Raw genomic sequence first — 23,667 nt, 5'->3', positions numbered from 1 at the left:
TGGCGTTTGACACCTCTTGTCAATATTCGTGTGGACCACAGTTTTCATGCTCAAAGCCTGTTCTGACAGCAAATTATGAGAAAGGTCCCCGATTGAGGAAAACTAAGTACATTTTTAAGAAATGATTTATATGGCCACAGCAGTGACTCTGAGATGTTATGACTGGCAGGAGCTTTGAAGCTGAAGAGGTCTCTTTTAGCCTTGCAAGATCCCTCTTTGGGTGAAAATGGAATTTGGTGCTTCCTACCTGCAAGGAATGGTGCTGTTCAGATTTTTGCATTTCTGCTACAGCCCGCCATATTTATGTCTAAGAACCATCAGCATCTGTGGGAAAATCCCTGGAGATTGGATGAGGAAGTCAAAGAAAGGCCATGCAAGAAATCTGCTCAGCTGGATGCTTCCTTCAAGACAGGTGAAGACTAAGGCTGCACAGAGCTTCAAGGGGATGATTTAATCAAAGACCCCCTTTGAAATCCAAGTCTGAAACAAAACAGGGGCCTGTTCAAAGGTTCTTCCTTCCTGGCCCTCCAAGAAAGGAAGAACTTTTGAAACATCACCAAGTAATCCATGAGAAGTGATTAGAGGTGTTTCTATTTGTTTTCCAATGACATTCACTGTATGTCTCACAAATGAAAATAAATATATATGTCCTAGGATAATTTTGTAGGATCCAATCTAGGTCGGCAACCAGGACCAAAGATTTATTCTCCCAAGTTTTAGGGTCTCGTGCTGAAGCCCATCATCAAGGAACTTCCCTAATAATGGGCTCCAGCATGAACCCCAAAGCTTGGAAGAATAAAGCTTTGATCTTAGTGACCGACCCAGATTGGTTCCATTCATTGTATTTTTGTTTGCAACTTTTAAACTTCATCTCATGAGTTGCTCACCCAAAAGGCAAGACATTAATACCTGAAATCAATCAATAAATGACTGGTGTTGGACTTGGGTCTATTGCTCTAATTCTTCTTATTAACATCTTTATCTCTTATAAGAGACAAAAAGGCAAAGACTTATTCTCTCATTCTTAGAAACAGCCTTTTAAATCCTATTGTACCAAACCCATAGAATTTAATTAGCACAATCTATAACTGCAACTATCCTGACTAGGCATTACTAAGAAATGCATCCTTGATGCTTTTGTCCTTCAGAAGACACCATTGCAATAATTCAAAAGCTCAAGACTTACTACATGGGGCTGCATGGGGCTGCCCTTGAAGTCCACTCGGAGACTCCAACTGGTGCAGAATGCAGCCGCGCGAGTTGTGCTGGGGGTTTCCCGATACTCCCATGTTACACCTTTGCTCCGCGAGCTGCATTGGCTGCCGGTTGCCCTCCGGGTGAGGTTCAAGGTGTTAGTGATGACTTACAAAGCCCTACATGTTACCTACGGCAACACCTGCGGCCGGCATCAACTTCCCTCCGTCCAGTGCGCTCCCACAGAGAGGGCCTCCTCAGGGTGCCTCCGATCAGAGAATGTCGATTGGTGGCCTCCAGGGGGAGGTCCTTCTCTGTGGGCGCGCCAGACCTGTGGAACCGCTTGCCGGTTGAGCTCCGGATGGCCCCCGACCTTCGCTCCTTCCGGCGCGATCTCAAAACCTTCCTTTATGAACAAGCTGGCCTGGCCTGATGGGATGGGGTTGGGTTTTATAAATCGGTTTTAACTTTTTAATGTGTACTAATTTATTTACGGGCATTGCTGTTTAATTACTTTTTAATTTTTGTATCCTGTTTTTTATTATGTATTGCCCTGTTCACCGCCCTGAGTCCTTCGGGAGAAGGGCGGTATACAAATTAAATTAATAATAATAATATTAGCGGGAAGAATCTCACCCAAACTGATACCCCTGATTCAGATTCAGCTGGCTCTATAAGGAAACAGGCATATAAGATTAGGCTCACTTGGAAAAAGGAAGAAGAGGTTCAATAACCATCTGGATGTACCATAACAGAATCACAATCCCTGAAGGAAATTGCTTGACGTAGATGCGGAGATAGTAAGGTGAAAGAGGAGGACAGGCAGAGCTTGCGGGTGGAGATAAGTGAGGAATCAGCCTGAAGACATTACATTCTCACAAATGGTCTAAATCCAGTTCCTCTTGAATTCTGTTGACTCTTACCTAACCCCAATTTAGTGCTGACTTTTAGTTGACTAGATTTTTATTTATAGACCTATCCCGAGTGCCGCGTAGCAGAGTGAGCACCTGTTCCTCGTCCCAGCTTCTGCCAACCTAGCAGTTCGAAAGCACGTAAAAATGCAAGTAGAAAAATAGGGACCACTACGGTGGGAAGGTAACAGCGTTCCGTGCGCCTTTGGCATCTAGTCATGCCGGCCACATGACCACGGAGACGTCCTCGGACAAACGTTGGCTCTTTGGCTTTGAAACGGAGATGAGCACCGGCCCCTAGAGTTGGAAACGACTGGCACGCATGTGCGGGGGAACCTTTACCTTTTTATAGTCATGTTAAGTCATAAACCACATTCTAATTGAAGAAATGGCCAGGTTCACAAAACATTTTATGCCACTGATTCTCAACCTGTGATCGTGGATCCCGGCGGGGCAGGGGGGGGCAAGGGGGTGCTGGAACGTCATCACAGAGGGTCTGCAAAGACTCAAAGAAATGTTATGATTTAAACCTTGACTTAAGCAGCTATGGTCCATGGCCATAAAAGGTATTTAAAAGGGGTCCTTGGTGAAGAAAAGGTTAAGTTCCACTGTTCTATGCCAAAATCAAACAAGCCATGTTCTAGCTTAGACAGTGGTTCTCTTTGCCTGGCTGTTACTCCCTCAGTGAACATGCCATTTCCCCCAAAAAATAAGACCTAACCAGAAAATTAGCCCTAGCATGATTTTTCAGGATGCTCATAATAAAACCCCTAACCCTAAAATAAGCCCCAGTTAAGATTGTCAGCCAGATGGATGCATTTAGTACCATATTTCCCCCAAAATGAGATCTAACCAGAAAATAAGACCTAATGCATCTTTTGGAGCAAAAATTAATATAAAACCTGGTCTTATTTTCGGGGGGAAAGGGTACAGCTTACCAAAATATACCACTCTTTCGTATCTAGTAGTCAGTCTTCAATATCCTGTCAAGTCTCTATCCCGGTCAATCAGTCAATCAATCAATCCCATCAACAGGCACATAAGTATCCTCTTTATTCAAAACCCCTTTTATTATCTCCCATTTTTTCGCTTGGTTCCCCATTTACGAGGGAACCGACTCAGGAAGACCTGATCAGAGGATCATTTTTCCAAGGGCTTAAATCCCTGTTAAGATTTAGCATCTAGCTGTGTACATTTTGCTAGGTATTAACATGTTCAATGGAGTCCTTTGATATTTTTTTCTCTTCGCCTTTTCCTTTTCTCTCTCTCTCTCTCTCTTATTTTTAATCTAGATTCCAGGAGCTGGTGAATATATGCTTCATAGCTTCAGATAAACCTTTTGTTCTTCTGGGGATGATCAGCTGACACGCAATCGGAGGGAGAGGGAAGAAGTAAATTCACAGGGGTTCCACAGTTTCAAAAAGTCAAATTACCTCTGAGCCATAGCATTGCAGTTAATTTAAATTTATATATATATATATATATATATATATATATATATATATATATATATATATATATATATATATATATATATATATATATGTATGTAATACGCACACACAGATCTCTCACATGCATGTGTACACACACACACATGCACGCAGAGGCCTCCACCACACAACATCTCTACTGTCAGGACTTTTAATGAAGCCCCAGTTGTGATGACACTAAAGCAGGGAACGCGACGGTGGGATAATTATTTGCCTCCCTCGCAGCTGAGTTTCACAGATGCATTATTAACGGCGCATTCCATGCCATAACGAGCACCGAATGTACATGGGATTCGCATCCGCCATTAGCGGCTTGGTGCAAACCCAAATGAGTGTTTTCACAAAAGCACGCCAAGGTTGTGAAATTCCAATGAAATTCTTTCACTGGGAAGGAGGGGAAGGGAAAAAAGAAAAAGGGGGAGTGGAGTGGAGTGGGGGGGAGAGAGGAGGAGGAGGAGGAGGAGGAGGAGGAAGGGATGCGAGCTTCCATGACCGGCTATGTCACCTCTCCAAGCACCCGGTGCTCCAAGAGAAGCACCCTGGGAAATTACAAAATCAGAGAGCATTGATTTCTTTCATTCCTTGCTCCTCCTCTCCGGTGAAGGAGGGAGAAGGGAGCTGCTCTGATAAAGAATTAAGGGGAAAATGTAATAACCTAATTCTTCCTCAATCTTCTGGGCTCCCCAGCCTCCCACCCGGGGTGCATGCACAGCTCCTGCCAGCCCCCACCCACATCGCTATTGCCTCCCCTTCTTCTGCCAAGCAACTGCCTGGCTCACAAGAGAAGGATTTGCTCCCCAAAGTCCAAACAGGGCTGGATTGCATTGGGATGGCACCGGGTCTTCAGGAGGACCAGCAGTTCTGGGCCGATGTTTGGCAATGTCCCATCGGTGGCCTTGATCGCCTTCTGCATTTGTCTTCAAAATCGTCTGGTTCCAATGCCTAGGCTGGAAAGGTTTTCTCAGCATACAGAAAAAGGAAGCTATTAATAATTCTTCCTCAAGCCACATTATGTACGCTGGTAGGGGAGAAAAATGCTCAGGGGAATTAAATGAGGAATTATTGTACGCATTACGGGTGAAGGATGGGACAGGTGAACACTTCATGGCAGGAAAGTCAGAGTTGCTCAAAATGGGATGGAAAATCTTAACCTTCCTTTGTCCAAGCACTTAATTAGAGGAGCCACCCGTTACAAAATAATTGTGGTTTCCTGATCACTGGTGACTCTTCTTTAAGAAATCACCTCAAGAAGTTTAAGAAACTCAGCAGAGCATATTCAAATTTCTATTTTGCCTCTTCTATTTTCTTCAGCATGGCTCAAGGATTTTTCTTAAAAAAGAAAGAGGAAAAAAAGGACAGGCATATTAACATGCCCATTTCCCCCCCCCCCCAAAAAAAAAGATCTACAGTGACAGATGAAGACCAGTTTCTGCCATTGTACAGTACACGAAAAAATTGCTGCTTGATTCATTTTGTCTTTGCTCTTTTTTTTTTTTTTTGCAAAATTCAATTCAGCCTACCACATTTATAATCACTCCGCTGACCAGCCGCCCAGCTCCAAATGCCCCACTTTACATCGGGGAGGACTGTGTGGAAAGAGTTTCCTCCTTTAAATTTCTGGGAGTCTACCTCTGCGAAGATCTTACCTGGAAAGTTAATACAACCCAGGTGGCCAGAAAGGCCCAACAGAGACTTCACTTTCTCAGGGTCTTGCGGAAGAACAGGGTAGAACAATGGCTAATGACCCTCTTTTACCGGTCTACTATAGAGAGCGTCCTCTCGTATGGTATTGTGGTTTGGTATGCTGGTCTGACAGCCACATATAGGAAAACATTACAGAGGGTGGTGAGCACAACACAAGACATCGTGGGCTGTCCCCTGACACCACTGGATGACCTCACCAGGGCTCCTGCCTTGGAAGAGTGAGGAAAATTCTCAGGGATGACTCACACCCTGGACGGTATCTCTTTACTCTCCTACCATCGGGTAGGAGATATAGGAGTATAACCAGCCGTACCAACAGGCTGAAGAACAGCTTTTATCCATGGGCTGTTAGGCTTTTGAACGGGAAATAATTTTATAAACTTTATGCATGATTGACTTGTGAGGCCGGTGCGTTGTGCAATTAGCTCGCATGGTGTAATAAGATGGAGGGTTTGTGTCACTGTAAGTTGGGGGTGGGGGCACGAAGGGAGGCTCAGCCAATCTCAATGTATACATGGTTGTACTTTGACAATAAAGTTTCATTCAAATGAAAATGTTTAATCTTGGCCTGGATATAAAAATACAGCCTTGCCCATTAAAACCAAGTCAGAGACTTAGTTCCATTAATATTAAATCTTGACTTGTTTAAATCTTTCAGATTGTCTTCCTCTGAAAAAGAAGCATGTTTGAGTATCTTAATACTAGGATGCTTGAGAAGTCCCTCTTAATATTGCCTAGTGATGTTTTTGAGTTGATAGTCTTGTGGAAAAATGGTCTACTTGATGAGGCTCTTGTTGCCAGTTAACACATGATGAAGACTCCTGTTAGCATTTTTCCAATTTAAATAAGCCAGATGGAAATATTTCTCTCCTGAAGGATTTCACCAAAGTGTGGGAAGCCAGAAAAAAAAAGGTAGACCAACAGAGAAACAACTGTATATCCAGCAGAACAGGATTTCCACAAACATCTCCGGACCATCTTGAAACTTAACTAGGTGTTATAAGAATACAGTATATATCACATCTGTGAAAACTTCACCTAGCTTCTCCTCTCCTTTGAAAGAATTTGGGGAAAAAAACCATTTTTCTTTGATCAAACTGGAACAGGGGAAAATGCAAGAGAATTTTTTTGCATAGTATTAGTCAGAACACTGTTTTTCGACCTCAGCAAGTTTAAGAGATGTGGACTTCAACTCCCAGAATTCGCCAGCCAGCACGCTGGCTGATGAATTCTGGGACTTGAAGTCCACAACTCTTAAAAGTTGCTGAGGTGGAAAAATACCGAGTTAGAACACTGAAATTGGCCGAAGATCTAGAAATTAGCAGATGAGGTCATAACCCGATAAAAGTAAGACTGTCGAACAATAACTTAATTACTTTCTTTATGCTTTAACGATGTGTTATGCTTACATTCTGTCAGTGGGTGTCACTGCATTGCAGCGAGTGGCAAGCATTTACCCCAGGCAAAGGTACATACATATATAGCCTCTTCCCTTTTTATATTTCTAAACCTGCACTCACCAAAAAAAAAAAAAACCTTGGTTACGGAGTTCAGCCATTTTCTGGGTTCACACATTAGACTGAACCATACGCTAACCCAACAGGCCAGATTCATACCACAAACTATGCTACAAAACCTCCATGGCTTAACCATGGCTCAAATGAGGCAACCTTTGCTCATTGTGTAAATGCAACTGCTAGACCTGAACTGATTTAGTTAAGGGTCAAAGCAGTGGTGGGATTCAAATAGGTAAACAACCATTTCTCTGTGTGGATGCCACTTCCGGAAGTCCATTCTGGGCCTGGGCAACAAAATGCTGCCTAAATGCTGTCACAACCTAAGAACAATCTGGTGATCCATTTATTTTGTAAACATGCACACAAACATTACTGCCCGTTTGAGCAATGCCTTTTTTTTAAAGGACCTTAAGAAAAAAAAGCTATTTGAAAAGGGAGCAGAAGAACATTTTTACCCATATGGATTTCATTAAATGCTATCAAAGATGCTAGATCCCCAACATGCTCACTGGGAAATTCTGGGACTTGAAGTCCAGACATCTTAAAGTTGCCATAGTTGAGTAATACTATGCTAGATATATCCAGAGGACCATCAGCTGAGCATCCAACTTCCAGAGGAGCAGCATAGATGCAGAAAGGAAAAAACTCTTATCTATTTCTGCCTACAGTACTTATAATGCCTGAACGTGGCTATTCAACTCAACTGCTGTGGCTAATAGCCATTGGCAGATCTTTTAAAATCCCTCTTAAGAACCATCACTCATTACTACAATATATAATGACTGAGGTCATTTAGTGACCTTAAAAGGTTATCTCTAACCACTTCCCAATCTATGCCATGCATAATTTTAAAAACAGATCACCCTTGCAGGGTTTTTCTATCTCTGAAAGCTCCAAAGAGCTACTATGAGTTGTCCAAAATGGAGTATCATATCATTGATACCAACTTCCTCCAGAATATAAGGAACTGAGTAGAAATGTAATAAAATTCTCAGCAGCTGCAACCAGATATTACAACTTTAAGATCTTTTAGGGGCAATAGCATCCACAGCAAACCTAAAGTGGCATCTTCAAAATTATATTGTTGTTGGACACCCGCATTCCGATTTTTGAACCAAGTACACACAAGCTGTCAGAATTGTGGGCTGACATTCTCATGGACGTTTGAATTGTCCCTGTAGACACCCAAGTTGAGGTAGTATAGAAGTCATTGAACTACTTCCCACTTATTAAGCAGGTGACTCTACTGAGTTTCTGACCTACTAAAAGATTAATGGTGAGATGAATGAGCTAACTTGGATCATTTTGATTTAGAACACAGGATCTAGCAGACATCACCAAAGGCTTCTTCATGCTTCTCCCAATGCCACTTTGCCAACATTGATGAGGGCTACAGAAGCTGAGATGGCTCTAAGCCTGGAAAATATGGGGGAAAGCACATCGCGGAATCAACACTGCAGGGCGAATTGTCATTAGCTATGTATGAAAACACTCACTTTCTGTTTTGTTTCAGCCAAATAGAGTCCCAGACACATGTAAAAAGATAGATATTGCCTTGAGTCAAAATGGTTTGACCCTCACGATTTAAATGTTCAGTGAAGTCCTACAGTAGCCCTATGAAAATAATCAAAAAAACTCATAAGGAACCCTGGCTGTCTTTTGCTATTGTTTTCTAGGAAAACCAACCCTTCCTTCCTTCCTTCCTTCCTTCCTTCCTTCCTTCCTTCCTTCCTTCCTTCCTTCCTTCTTTCCTTCCCTCCTTCCTTCCTTTTCCTTCCTTCCTTCCTTCCATCCCCTTCCTTCCTTCCTTCCTTCCTTCCTTCCTTCCTTCCTTCCTTCCTTCCTTCCATCCCCTTCCTTCCTTCCTTCCTTCCTTCCCTCCTTCCTTCTTTTTCCTTCCTTCCTTCCATCCCCTTCCTTCCTTCCTTCCTTCCTTCCTTCCTTCCATCCCCTTCCTTCCTTCCTTCCTTCCTTCCTTGTCTCTCCCTCCCTCCTTCCTTCCTTCCTTCCTTCCTTCCTTCCTTCCTTCTATCCCCTTCCTTCCTTCCTTCATCTTGTCTTTCCCTCCCTCCCTCCCTCCCTCCCTCCCTCCCTCCCTCCCTCCCCCCTTCCTTTCTTCCTTCCTTCCTTCCTTCCTCAATGATAGTACATGGGGACAATTCTTAAGAACTTAAAAGTCCTCTCCAGTATCTACTTGATCTTGAACTGAATCCCATTTCTATTGTCTTCTTGTGTTTTTTTTACCAATAATACCAACAGCAAAACCAAACAAACACAGACCCGGCATATCTGATGTTCCCTTCTAAGATGCACCTCCTTTTGTTCTTTGGCAAGATACCGTACTTCTTCTTGAGGTACTTGCAAAGATGAAAAGAGCCAAGACTGAGAAAGCAAGCTCAAAATTTAAAGGGCTTCTCGACAGAATAGCTATGAGCAAGAAAAGACTTGCTTCAAAATCTGGATCACCTCCTGTTAATTTAAAGGGAAGGGGTTCTTTTGTGATGTGATTTTTTTCCCAACATAAAGGCCAAAAACTTCATTAAGTCCAAATAAATTTACCTCCCCTGGGGAACCAGTGACCTATCTATGCCTTAAAGGGAAAGTTAGGGGCACCTCAATACAATTTATTTTCAATTGCAAATTGATATTTCTTTTGCAGAACATTAATGGAATTCGGTTGTTTTCCATTTAACGCACCCAGATCGGGCTGGTTTTTCTTTTTTTTCAGATTGCTGCTGAGACTAATGATTTCTAATGTGATAAAAGGTCTTAAAGATACACCGTAGAAGGAGGTGGGTAATCTACTTTAAAGGTAAAGGTAAAGGTTCCCCCGCACACGCGTGCTAGTCGTTTCCGACTCTAGGGGCCGGTGCTCATCTCCGTTTCAAAGCCGAAGAGCCAGCGCTTGTCCGAGGACGTCTCCGTGGTCATGTGGCTGGCATGACTGGACGCCAAAAGCGCACGGAACGCTGTTACCTTCCCACCGGAGTGGTCCCTATTTTTCTACTTGCATTTTTACGTGCTTTCGAACTGCTAGGTTAGCAGAAGCTGGGACGAGTAACAGGAGCTCACTCTGCTACGCGGCACTCGGGATTCGACCCGCCAAACTGCCGACCTTCTGCATCCCTACTTTACCAGGAGCCAATTTAAATAGGAACCCCATATTAATTTACATCAGGAATCCCAACCTCCTGGCCAATAGAGGTCAAATTTCAATGATGAACAATGACCCAAAAAAAGCAACAACCCACCAGTAAATCCATAATCTCCACACTGGCTCACCCCAATTGCATTTTAGGAAATCAATGCCTCGGTCTAGACATTGAGATCATTCCTTGAACCATCCCACATAATTTCCATTGGACTCAATGGGATAAGCAAGCTGAATTGCCAGGTCTGAATGTGATACCCAACTTCTTCCACCTCTGGCCTCTAAACCTTTTTCTACTCAGATTTTGTGGCCACAAAATTTAGACAATCTTGGCTATAGGAGCATAAACAAAAAAAAACAAGTTCTCCGTGTAAGTCCAAGAATATTTATCCAAACCAGCTGCTTTCCTTTCCTCGCTCTCTTTCCATTTTGACTACAGCTTAATGGTTTATTAGAAAGTAATTTACCTTGTTGCATATTTACAATAATGCTGTAGGCTAACAAAGTTATGCTCATACCTTACAAGTATGACTGGCTTAAAAGGAAGAATGCATTTTCTTATTTCTCATTTTAGACATACATCATGAAGCGTCATACAAATTATATAGGCACCCTCTCAACAAACAACTTATAGCGTCATAAAAATGGGGGGGGGAAATGATTGTAAAATTTCTTTTTTTAAAAAGCATACATTTCTTTAAATCAGTGCTTTTCAAACTTGGCAACTTTTAAGATGCATGGACTTCAAGTCCCAGAATTCCCCAGCCAGCTACGCTGAATTAAAGTCCATGCATCTTGAAGCATGCTGGCTGGGGAATTCTGGGAATTGAAATCCACCCATCTTACAGTTGCCAAGTTTGAAAAACACTGATTTAAATGAATTGTGAACACACGTTGGTGTGCATATCTAGGATCCCCACTGGAAAAAATCTCATGAATATGTGACAGCCCAGGAAAAGATACAGATGCTTTAAGGAGTTAATGGCAAGAAATACCTTCACATAGCCTATACTTTTTAGAACAGGCACGTCCAACCCACGGCCTAAAGGCTTCATGCAGTAGTAATAATATGGCCCTACAAGATCATAAACCTTTAACATTATTATGTGAGTTATATACAGTAACTTTATTATATATTTTATATGTGGCCCAAGATGGCTCTTCACTCAGTGCAGCCCAGGCAAGCCAAAAGTTTAGAGATTGAATCCCAAGGACAATGCAGCCCAAGTCCAAATGCCAGTGTCAAGTTTTGAAGCACAGTTTTGCTGGTGCGACAATTATTGCTTCTCAGCTTGCCAATGAACTTGAGGGGAGAGAAAGGGTTTGGAATGCAGACTTCAAAAATCAAGAAGCCCGACCGTGAGAATCAAGGACGGTGCACCAGGTATTTGGCCAGTCCCAGAGACACTTTCTCACAACAATATTTTTCCACCTAACTGGGCAACATGACCTGATCAAGAGGGAGGAGGGAGAATTGCATGATTTTATTATGTGGGGTTGGGTGGTCTTGCCAGAGCTGGTTTTGCTTTCATACATGGTGAAGTGGTGTAGTCAAAAGTTTTACATTAAGAGATCAGAACATCTTGAAGATGTTTGCTGCATTGGGTTCATCAGTCAGAACCATGACAGCCAGTCCTGAAGCCTCAGGCAGGGTGAAGGTTTAGCGACGTACTTATGTAGAAGACCTAGTCCAGGGGTAGGCAACCTTGGCTCTTTTATGACTTGTGGACTTCAACTCCCAGAATTCCTGAGCCAGCCTTCAGGTTGGGTGGAAAAGATCCTAGTTGAAAATCTCCCAGGCCCCATCTATGGAAAAGCCATGACTCATTGTCTGTCTTCGTATCGGAAGTGATCAAAGAGATCAATATTTTTCAGTCCAGACAGCAAAACCAAACCATTAACATATACATCACAATGATTACTTCATGGCTTGACTTCTTCCAATACCTCCATTTATTTTAATGGATAAGAATGCAGGAAAACAATTACACTGATGTAGCATACAGGGTGAAGACCAACTGATAAAGAATAGAAAAGTAAGAAGTAACTTGGGGAGCGGGGCACACATGAACATTTTCCCTATTCCTCCATCTTTGAAAAGACAGTGGTGGCATCTGTTGAAACTAGTCACCAATGGCTACCCCCAATGATTTTTGTGATCTGAAGGCCACAGAGAGAGGAAGTCAAACAGTATCACACCCGCTTGAGGTTTTCAAAGACTGTACGTCTCTTTTGACTGCCAGTCTGTTTAGTAGTAAAAACACCAGGCTAAAAAATGGGAGATTGTGAGTTCTAGTCCAGCTTTAGGCCCAAAACCAGCTGGGTGACCTTGGGCCAGTCTCTTTCTCTCAGCCCTAGGAAGGAGGCAATGGTACAGCATTTCTGGAAAACCTTCCCAAGAAAACTGTAGGGACTTGTCCAGGCAGTCTCCAAGAATTAGACATGACTGAAAGGAAGAAAGGGAAAAAAAGTCTATTTTAGGGCTTATGCTAAGCTTCCCACCCCTCAAAGTAAATTGGAAATGCCAGTAATTATGGTCAGAGGGACTATAAAAGCTGAAAAGGGGGGAATTGGGAGATGGCTGGGACCTGAAGCAGCAGTTAGCCTACCCTGCCCAAAAAAAACAACAATGCAGTACTAGGCCGCATTAACAAAGGGATGGAATCAAGGTCACATGAATGTCTTGGCAAGACCCACTTAGAATATTGCATCCAGTTTTGGTCACCTCAATATAAAAAAGAGTCTAGAAAGATTGATGAGAAGAGCAACAAAGATGATTAAAGGACCGGAGGCTAAAACATACGAATGGTAAGATGGGCAGCTAATAAATTTTACAAACGAACAAATAATAAGCCTTGTTATAAAGTTCTCCAGCCTTGTGATAAGTTACGTTAAAACACCTGAAGAACGGTTGTGGGAACTGGGTATGTCTAGTGCAATGAAAAGAAGAACCAGGGGTGACATGATAGCAGTGTTCCAATAGCTCAGGGGCTGCCACACAGAAGACAGGGCCAACCTCTTCTCCAAAGCACTTGAAGGCAGGACAAGAAGCAACGGATGGAAACTAACCAAGGAGAGACGCAACCTAGAATTAAGGAGAAGTTTTCTGATAGTGAGAACAGTTAATCAGTGGAACAACCTTCCTCCAGAAGTTGTGGGTACTCCAACACTGGAGGTTTTTAAGAAGAGATTGACAACCATTTGTCTGAAATGATATAGGTTTTCCTGCTTGAGCAGGGGGTTGGACTAGATGACCTCCAAGGTCCCTTCCCACTCAGTTATTTTGTTATTCTGGATTTGAAATCCAATTGCTTTTTGTAGGGCTGGGCTCACCTGCCTTACATGTCCAAGCAACAACAGGAGGAAAAGAGGAGTCAGCCAACAGTATGCAACCTTTTGATACGTTCCCCTCCTCAAATTTATAAATATTCCAGAAGAAAAGTGCCATCTTGGGGGGGGGGGTGTGAGGGTCCATGGCAGCCCTGGTGCTTTGTCAAATGAAGATGATTTAATATAAGAAGAAATATTGAAATTCCTTCAGTTCAGGGCAGAGACACTGGCCCACAATATTATAGAAATTTCACCTGTCTAAAATAGGCAAGGTGGGGGTGGGGGGTGTATTGTGGTACTCACACATTACACACCCAACCTATTCACTGCTTCTGCTGTCGAGGAAGTGAAACACCGATTGTTCTTAAAATCTCAGTGGTATTTTGTCAATATTTTTTATTGCAGCAAAGCAAATATAAATATTTTATGGTAAACGGAGGGCCCAAAATAAACAGTTTAGTAAATAGATATTACATTACAAGGAAGGAGCAAAAAAAAAAGCGTCTGTAGAAAAATGTTTGCCATGTAATTATTTTTCCTAGTTTACATTCACTCGCAACATGCTACTCTCCCTCGCTCTGTCTCTCTCTTTCTCTCTCTCTCCCCACCGTTTTTGCTTGTTCTAAATCTTCTTCCTTGTTGCTATTATTAAAATCTTTAAAAGGTGCCAAATCTTAAATGAGGAAAAAAAATGATTTGCTAGAAATTATTCATATCACAGTGAGCCTCTACTAAACCTGGCAGGGGTGCAATATTTTCGGTGAAATTAACATAAAATATACAACTGCAAATTATCCAGGAAATAGCTATGTTCTTTACAACACACATTTACATTCAAAGGAGAGGAGGGAGGGTTCGAGAAAGAGAAATGTTTCACTTATTTCTTTTTTTCCCTAACACAGAGTTGCAAATAGATTTTTTTCCCCTTTATGAGCTCCAAAAAGGGAAATGAGCAGCCTTCCGTAAGGAATATGGCCTTTAAGAATGATGTTGAAAAATTACGTGGCTGAGCAAAAAATGGGGTGGGGGGGGAAATCAACCCAAAGAGAATTACTAGTGACCACAATCGACAGAGGACAATTTTAAGATCGCAATGTTGTTGAGTTCATTTCTAGATGTAATCCTCCTCTCTCCACCCAAAACGCTTTTTCTTTCTTCAGCTTTTCTTCCCCCCTTTCAAAAAAAAGGTAGTGCTATGTAAAATGCAAATCTCCCTGTAAATATTTTATAAAATTGTTGCATGCATCCCAAAAGCTATAGGTCTTAATTGAGAGGAGGTTATGTTTCCAGTCAATATATGGAAATGGAAAATGCTAATTCATGTTTTTCTACTTATGAAAAACCCTAGAGGACGGCAAAACCGCAAATGCACTCAACTTTAATATTATAAATATAATTTGGCTCTCTCTTTGTAATCCCCAGTGTGCTGGCTTTTATCTCCCAATGGCTGCAGAGGAAGAATTTTGCACAGACACTTTTACATCATCCGTACAGGAAGTCAACCTTCAAGCTCTGCCAGTTTGGCAGGGAAGCCAGCGGCTAAGTAATCCTGAAAACAGGAACTGAAATAAAATCTCCTCTGCACAGGAAAAACAAGCCATGAATGAATTCTGAGCACTATCCAAGCAATGTTCAGACACGGAGTGGGGGACAAACTAACGCAAGTCCAGGAGCCAACTCTGGCCACGGGTCTTTTCCTTCTGCAATTAGCAAGTGAGTAGCCCTACCGGGTCTGTCCTAACAAAAGAAAACAATTAACCTTATGGCGTCCTCTCCATCCAGGAAGCTCAGATCTTCCAAAGATCCAGCCATAATGGAAATCATGGGCAGGGTTTTACTTGGAAATAGGCAATTTACACACACACAAAAACACACAAACACACACACACACACACACACACAAAGGATACAAAAAGGATGCTGAGACCCTAGAACAGATGCAGAGAAGAACAACAAAGATTTTTCAAAAATAGACTGGGCAATCATCTGACTGGGATGGTATAAGGTCTCCTGCCTTAAGTAGGGGGTTGGACTAGAAGACCTTCAAGGTCCCGTCCAGCCCTAGGATTCTATGTTCTATTTTAGACCAGGTTGCACCTTTTTTTTTCCTGGGTCAAAAGCCACACTGAAACCTTTGAGTTGGGTGCCTCAAGCTGCAGCATTTAGATCCAGGGAAAAAAATAATATTTTTTTTATTACATTTATATACCGCCCTTTCCCGAAGGACTCGGGGCGGTTATAAATGTGTCTGCATTTAAATAGAAACAAATGAAATACAGTAATGGTGATCCCTACCCAGTCATGTAGGGTATCACGGTCACCTTCTCTCATGCTAAAAATTATTATTTCCTGGAGTCTGGGAAGTTTCTGAAGAAATATCCCTATGACTTTTGAACTGCACCCAGACAGGTAGCAATAGCAATAGCAATTAGACTTATATACCACTTCATAGTGCTTTACAGCCCTCTCTAAGCGGTTTACAGATTCAGCACATTGCCCCTGATAATCTGGATCATTTTACTGACCTTGGAAGGATGGAAGGCTGAGTCAACCTTGAGCTGGTCAGGATCGAACTCCTGGCAATGGACAGAGTTAGCCTGCAATACTGCATTCTAACCACTGCACCCCCAGGGCTCTTATACTTAGCCAATGTTGGCTAATCTCAGAAAAATGAGTTGGATCCGATGTGGTTAGTGCCCAAATTCTGAGGCTGCAGGCTAGCTTGGAAAATTCAATGAATATCCTAGAGCAGAGTTTCTCAATCTCAGCAACTAGATTTAGATTTAGATTTTAGATTTTATTAGATTTATATACCGCCCTTTTCCCATAGGACTCAGGGCGGTTTACAAGGTGTTTAAAACATCAATACAAAAATTTAAAAACAATTAAAAAACTATAAGATATGTGGACTTCAACACTCAGCAACTTGGCTGGAAAATCCTGGAGGTTGAAATCCAGACATCTTAAAATGCTGAGAATGAGAAACACTCTTGTAGCAGAAAGCCGGGATCAATCATTTTTCAACTTCTGCCAAGAAATCAACAGGAGTTGAGGAAAACCTATAAGCCAATGGCTTAGGACTGTACTTGGCTGCCTTTATCCCAACAAACAGGATTTCCAACATGGCCAGTTAAGATTATTATCCATGTGTGGGTAAAGATGGCTTTCTTCATCATTGGACGATGCCACCCATTTAGGCAATACAATTGATGGTGCCCGATTAGTCCTCTATTAGAACTTGGGTGACACAGTGGTTAGAATGCAGTTTTGCAGGCTAACTCTGCCCACTGCCAGGAGTTCGATCCTGACCGGCTCAAGGTTGACTCAGCCTTCCATCCTTCCGAGGTCAGTAAAATGAGGACCCAGATTGTTGGGGGAAATAGGCTGACTCTGTAAACCGCTTAGAGAGGGCTGTAAAGCACTATGGAGCAGTATATAAGTCTAAGTGCTACTGCTAATTAAATAAAGGTAAAGATTTTCCCTGCCAGTTGTGTCCAAATTTAGGGCACGAAGATCCTCTCCATTTCTTGGCCAAGGAAGCCAGAACTGTCCAAAGACAATTTCCGTGGTCGTGTGGCCAGCATGGCTATATAGAGCCTTGGTGGAGCAGTGGGCTAATGCCTCCTTAAGTAACACCAGCTGCCTGAAATTAGTGCAGGTTCGCATCCCATCAGGCTCAAGGTTGACTCAGCCTTCCATCCTTCCGAGGTAGGTAAAATGAGGACCCAGATTGTTGGGGGCAATAAGCTGACTTTGTAATAATGCCGCTTGGGGGGGGTGAAAGCCCTAATAAGCAGGCATATACATAGAATGAAGGCTACTGCTAAGCTTGTAAGCCGCCCTGAGTCTTCGGAGAAGGGATATAAATGGAATTAAAATAAAAAATAAAAAATAAATATGCCAACAGCTCACGGAGTGCTGTTTCCTTCCCACCAAAGTGGTACCTATTAATCTACTCGCATTTGCCTGCTCTTGAACTGGTAGGTGGGCAGGAGCTGGGGCAAGAAACGGGAGCTCACCCTGTCGCATGGCGCTGGGGTCTCAAACCTGGCTGTCAGCTCTCCAGCTGACAAACTCCACATCTTTAACCACTAAGCCATGGCGCTCCCTGATAATTAAATACCCAAACAATTATAAACATAAAAGCATACGCCGTAATACCTGTGTTGAGATGATCAAAGGATAAGTAATTTTTATTACTATTAAAGACTGTAAAACAACTCCATTAAAACAGCATCCCAGGAATTATTTGGGTTTGTGGATTGGAGGAGACCCCATGTTTTTCTGTTTACTCAGCTATTGACTTCAAGGAAGGGGGGGGAAGCAGTGGAGGGGGGAAAAATAAGAATTGCATATACTGCAGCAAGAAGACGAGCTGAAACGAAGATTGCCCCCTTAGGCTTCTCCCAGGCTTAAAAGGCAGCGGAGGTGCCCAAAGGTATATTTTTCCTTCCAACCAGGTAAGTGTTTTCTTTAGAAAAAGTAAGCAACTGATGAGTAGATTTAATGTTTTTTTTTTAACCTATTTCAAACGTCGATCGAAAATGCCTTTTGTCTGCACTTTAATTTCAAGTACTGTTTTTGCTAACAACCAGTCTGGACTTCTCACAAGAGTGTTGCTAAAGCAGTCTCAGGAGGAAGAGGAGGAGGAAGAGAAGGGAGGGAAAAGGGAAAGAAAGAAAGAAAGAAAGAAAGAAAGAAAGAAAGAAAGAAAGAAAGAAAGAAAGAAAGAAAGAAAGAAAGAAAGAAAGAAAGAAAGAAAGAAAGAAAGAAAGAAAAGCCCGAACAAGACAGAGCTAGAGAAAAAAGAAAAGAAAAGGTTCCATAACTTCTTTTGGCTTTCGCCCTGTCTACATATTATCCTCAAAGGAATGCAGTTCTGAAAAAGCAGATCTCCACCCCTGCATTTGGACATGCCTGGAGATTACATGACCCCTGAGAAAATTAACTGACAATTCCAAGGATTTGCAATACGGTCAAGAACAACAGGCCTATTTATTGTATAAGAAAATAAAGTTTCCACAAATGCTTTTGGCTCTTCTTGGGCCAAAGGACCTGGAGGCAATTATTTTATTGGGATCTCATCTTAAAGGAGAGAATTGGAAATGGAGGAAGGGAGTGAATCTGAGGATGTTGATGCTTTGCTATCAATGCTCACTCAACTAACTTGTGCCCACTAAACTTTGAAAACCGGAGGGTTTCTTCAGAATGATTTGCCAAAGGCAGACCTAGCGAGGTTTTGTGTGTAAAATACAGTCCTCGGCTTACAGCCACAATTGACCTCAAAGTTTCCATAGCTAAATGAGACATTTGTTGAGCTTTGTCCCATTTTACGACCTTTCTTGCCACAGTTCTAAGTGTGTGGAAAATGGCCATAAGTCCCTTTTTTTTCCAGTGCCATTGTTAACTTCGGTCACTAAACAAACAGCTGTAAGATGAGGACTACCTGTAGTATCAGAAGGATTCCCAGGCAGTAGAACTTGTAGTTCAAAACCAGCACCATTAACTGCCCCAGTCGGAACTAAGAAGTCCAAGTGGATGGAAAATTGAAACCTGGGAAATCTGCGAAGTGTGACAAGCAGTATTAATGCCTCCCACTTCGACTCAATAAATCAAAACAGATTTAGAGGAACTATTAAGACTCATGTCAAGAATCCACACTTCACTTTAATAACTCCCTATTAACATATTTAACTGCTGGGCTGTATATTTTAAACATTTCTTACTATTGGGTATACGAGTAATTAGCAGCTTTTAAGAAATGCATTAATAATCAGAGCGACGTGGAGGGGAACACAGAATATCAGTGTTGGAAAGGACCTTAGAGGTCTTCTAGTCCAACCCATTGCTCAGGCAGGAAACCCTATACCATTTCAGACAATCTCTTCTTTAAAACCTCCAGTGACGGAGTACCCACAGCTTCTGGAGGCAGGTGGTTCCACTGGTTAACTGTTCTCACTGTCGGGAAATTTCTCCTTAGTTCTAGGTTGCTTCTCTCCTTGATTAGTTTCCAGCTAATGTTTCTTGTCCTGCCTTCAGGTGCTTTGAAGAATAGGTGTATTCCCTCTTCTTTGGGAAAAGATAAAACATTTAGTGGAAGGTTCATTTTTTTTATAAAAGGGAGGGGATAGAATTGTTGAATAGTGTGGTGCTGAGGACTTAAATGCATTGTAGGTTTGGAGAAGAAACTACCAGAGGATTAGGGAGAGGACATTAAGAGAGTAACAATGTGTGTAAGCAAAGAGTGAGAGAATTCCCATCTCTGAAAGGTTTACAAGGGTGCACAAACTACACCTCCATTGAGATGTGGAGGTGTCTCCAAAGGTCCTGTGGGCTGACCAGGACTAACCCTAACCCTGCTTAGCTTCTCAGCTAGACAAAGTCCTCTCAATGCTGTCATCTAGCTTGGTTGCCACCCAAAAAGGGCTTCAACAGTTGCTGCTGAATTTGCAATTTTTAATATAACCGAAAGGGGAAAATTAATAAATGTGTAGTTCTAATCATATTCTTACAGTGTAAGTAATTTAATTTCATTTTAATTAAGCTTACATTTCAGTTCAATCAAATTCCGGTTTTGTCCTGATTTTGCCCGCTTTGGGGAAATGCATCTTTGCAAGGGCAAGGGTGGATCTTAACCCAAAACCCTTTGAAGGTTCTGGCTGGATAGGTGACGCTGGGAAGCCATAATGTTGGAGACATTAGGTTGGACAATAGGAATGATGGAAGACCTAGCTGGCACAGGAAAGCCTGGGGGTCTTTACAAGTCTTCAGAGTAGATTCCCCCCCCCAAATCTGGATCTAAGGAAACCAGAGCTGAAACTTATATGCCAACTTACACCAAGCTCCAATTGAGTAACTATGTCAACTTCCTGCATGCTAGCTTAACACCAGGATGAAATAGTACTGGGAAACTTCTTAAAATCATCTGCCATTGTCAATGGGTAAGATTTTCACCCATCGTCTTCTGAAAGAGTCGTTATGCATTCACCAGAAGTTCTCAGGGCAAGAAAGTAGATTATATGGCTGTTCTGCATTATGAGAATCCAGCCAACTGTGGCTTATCCAATAAGCCAGGATTAATTCAACCATAGTTTAGTGCAACACGTGAGCCCAATCTTGAAAAGCATGCTGCCTACAACGCCGAGAAATCTTAGAGGCAAGTGGGGGAAAAAAGATGTGTGCTTTCAAATACGAATCACATTCTGTGTTTCCTACCTGTGATAGCATTTTTGCTAATCCTCCTCTCCAGTAAGATGGGGGTTGGAAAAGAATGGAAGACCTCACCATGGGGAACAGGAACTGCACCTATAAGAGACAGGAGGCAGAGAAACTCAACTCCTCCCCACGTGGCAAGGAGTCTTCATGGATGAATTCAAAACAAAGTCCTGCCATGTGCAGAGAAGGTAGGTGGATGGCATTGGGTTAGAAGGAGGGCTATGAAAAATAGCATCATGTATTCCCTCGCCCTCTGCCTTCATCCATCCTGGCCACGGAAAGGAAACCCTGTGCCCTCACCATTCAGAGGGAGGGAGGGAGAGAGGAAGGAAAGGGGATAGAGAGATGGAAGGAAGGTAGACAGAGAGATAGGAGGAAGGAAGGTAAATTGAGGGAAGGGAGGGAGGAGGGAGGGAGGGGGAGAGATTGAAGGAAAGTGGATAGATGAAGGAAGGAAGGATGGAAGAAAGGGAGGGAGGGAGAGTGGGAGGGAAGGAAGGAAGGAAGGAAGGAAGGAAGGAAGGAAGGAAGGAAGGAAGGAAGGAAGGAAGGAAGGACATCACATTTCAACTGGATCTTTCAAAATGCTTCAAAATGTACACCCCTTTCCAACAATAAGCTCCACATTTCCAACGCTGTAACATAGATTTAGATTTAGATAACCGTGAGTTCTTTTTTTCCCCAGATCCTTTGATAAACCTTTATGCCATCAAACTGGAAGGCAATTACCCCAACCAAATCCCTAACACCAAGACTAACTTTTGCGTATTCTGATTGAAACCATTGTTCTCTACTGGAATGGGGGGAAAGATCACAAAGAACAGCTGAAACGCAAGGAAGTCCCAGAATGCTGAGCCTCCTTGTTCTAAATCGGGAGCAACATTATACTTCTAACTTGCAACTTAAAAGGTTCGGTGGCAATCGAATAAAATCTGCTGCAAAAGGACCCTTTTTAATGGGCAGCCTTGTAGCTTCGTAGGCCCGTTTGCAGCCTCCCTGAGGCTCACAGTTCAATTTCCGTTGACCTTTAATTAAAGACAATGCACTAAATTGACACCCAGAGATTTAAAACTGCAATATAAATTTGGCTCCATAACTAGCATCCAAATAATTTTTGTTTGTTTGCCGCTTCCTCTTGCTTAAATGCAACAATTTAATAAGAAAGGTTGTTAACGACATGATAAATCTTGACTCTCGGTCCTTAAAAGAGGCTGAGTTAAAAAAAGAAATAAAATAAAATAAAAGGGTTTTGCACCACTGTAAGGAAATAACCGAGAAGCACTACGGCTATCAAGTATGTTTCTCCTTTGTCTCCATCCTTCTAGAAAGTTCAGACAAGAACATTTCTCCTCCTAGTTTTCAGTCCGTCTAGGTCAGGGGTGTCAAAGTGCCGGCCCGCGAGCCGGACGCGTCATCCCGAAGCCACACCCACCCCATTGCCGGCAATGGCAAAACCATCCCAATACGTTGCGTGACATCACGTGACGTCGCGAGTTTGACATGTCTGCTCTAGGTGGTTCAAACTAAGAAGTACCAACCATGAGCAGCAGAATGCACCTTGTAGGAGATGGCCAGGCTGAGCCTGAGGGAGGGGTCAAATGCACCATACGTCTCGAGTCTTCACACTCACAAGAGATCTAAGTCCAGCCCACCTTGAATTTGCTTTGGCCGTTCAGATTCTTGTAGAGAGCTTAAGCTTACAGTAAATCTTTATACCCCATTTGAGGCACTTGGATTTTCTGATTTCCCTTTGGCTTTGATCTTCCAAGGGAAAACTGGATAGTCCTCCCCCAAATCTGAACCAATCACAGCAGGTGCCAATATTGGAACTGCAAATGGGGATTGGTTGATGAACCTAATTGTGACTGTGGGAAAATTCCTCAAGCGTTTCACAATATTGCGATGAAATGTCCTCCCGCCACCACCTCAGAAGGTTCTTTAGATGCCTGCAAGTTCTACATCATCTTGAGGGCACTGCTGTTCCAATAGCTAAACAATCTAGGCCAGGGGTAGGCAACCTTGGCTCTTTTATGACTCGTGGACTTCAACTCCCAAAATTCCTGAGCCAACTGGCTCAGGAATTCTGGGAGTTGAAGTCCACGAGTCATAAAAGAGCCAAGGTTGCCTACCCCTGATGTAGGCTCATAGGCGTAGCCACGCTAATAACTGCTCATACATAATTAAATTTTATTCGTCGTTTTATCCATCACTCGTAGTGTGCGTTTTTAAAAAAACAACAACAACCAATTAACTGTTCTGGTGTTTTATATTTTGATGGGCATGTTATGGGCTGTCTCTGTGAATTGTATGCATTAATGCTGTGTTCTGAGATATTTGCCACAGCCTTGTTGCTTCTGCAGGTTAAATTGTCTCTTCTTTGACTATTACCTAATCTGAGGGGTCCTTGGTGTTCTCTGAGCTTGCTTGTTTTCTTGAAGATGCTTCATTACCCAAACTTGGTAACATCATCAGAAGGGAGTTTGCTCTCTCTTTACGTACAACCCCCCCTCCCTTCTAGCACTGATGATGCTACCTAGTTGAGTCATAAAAAGACTCAACTTTTCTGCAAGAAAACCACCAACCTCAGAGAGCCACCAACCCTGAGCTACAATTACTCTCCTTTATCATTACCTAATTTGTAGTTCCGCCTGCTTCTCCTGTCTTTCAGAGAAGGACATTCTCACGGTTTACTACAGCAGGGCAGGTATGAATAGTTCTTATAGATGACACTGATCTGTTCAGACTTGCAAAGTGGCTTCAACCCATTTTCCCCTTTTCCCCGTTTTGACCAGAGATCTGTGATGGTACATCAAATAGTCATTTTTCTACATATCTCGCCAAAGAGAAGAATTGTGCTAGCAAAAACACTCCAGCTTCAGCAGCCCCGGGGGATAGATGACAGCGATGTATGCCTGGAACTGATCTCAAATGATCGTCCTCACAGTAAATTCTGGTTATTTTAAACATGGCTTGTTGGACCAGGCATGATGGTTCGGCTCACTGGTAACATAATCATAAGCCATGGTTTACAAATCAGAAGAACTGGAAAACCCCCCCCCCCCACACACACACAATGTGTTCCTCTACAAGCAGAGAGAAAGCACATTGTGGTATTCCTCAATACTGGGGATCCAGCTACTGATTTCACATTT

General features: G+C 42.5%; 1 protein-coding gene across 2 annotated transcripts in view; it reads right to left on the bottom strand.

The window, feature by feature from the left end:
- The window catches only part of ZNF423 (zinc finger protein 423), a 228,363-nt gene that overhangs the window by 74,712 nt on the left and 129,984 nt on the right, over positions 1 to 23,667 (bottom strand). Inside the window, exon 6 of one of the 2 annotated variants that reach the window (XM_081336148.1) lies at positions 20,516 to 20,605. The exons of the other annotated variant lie outside the window; for it this stretch is intronic. Within the exon in view, the coding sequence (XP_081192274.1) occupies positions 20,516 to 20,605 (90 nt within the window). The remainder of the gene's footprint in view (positions 1 to 20,515; positions 20,606 to 23,667) is intronic. 2 annotated transcript variants of the gene reach the window in all.

Source organism: Vipera berus (assembly GCF_964194415.1).
Source record: "Vipera berus genome assembly, chromosome: 10".
Classification (NCBI taxonomy): domain Eukaryota; kingdom Metazoa; phylum Chordata; class Lepidosauria; order Squamata; family Viperidae; genus Vipera; species Vipera berus.
Note: the sequence above shows the minus strand (reverse complement) of the source record. Positions and strands in the feature narration are given on the sequence as shown.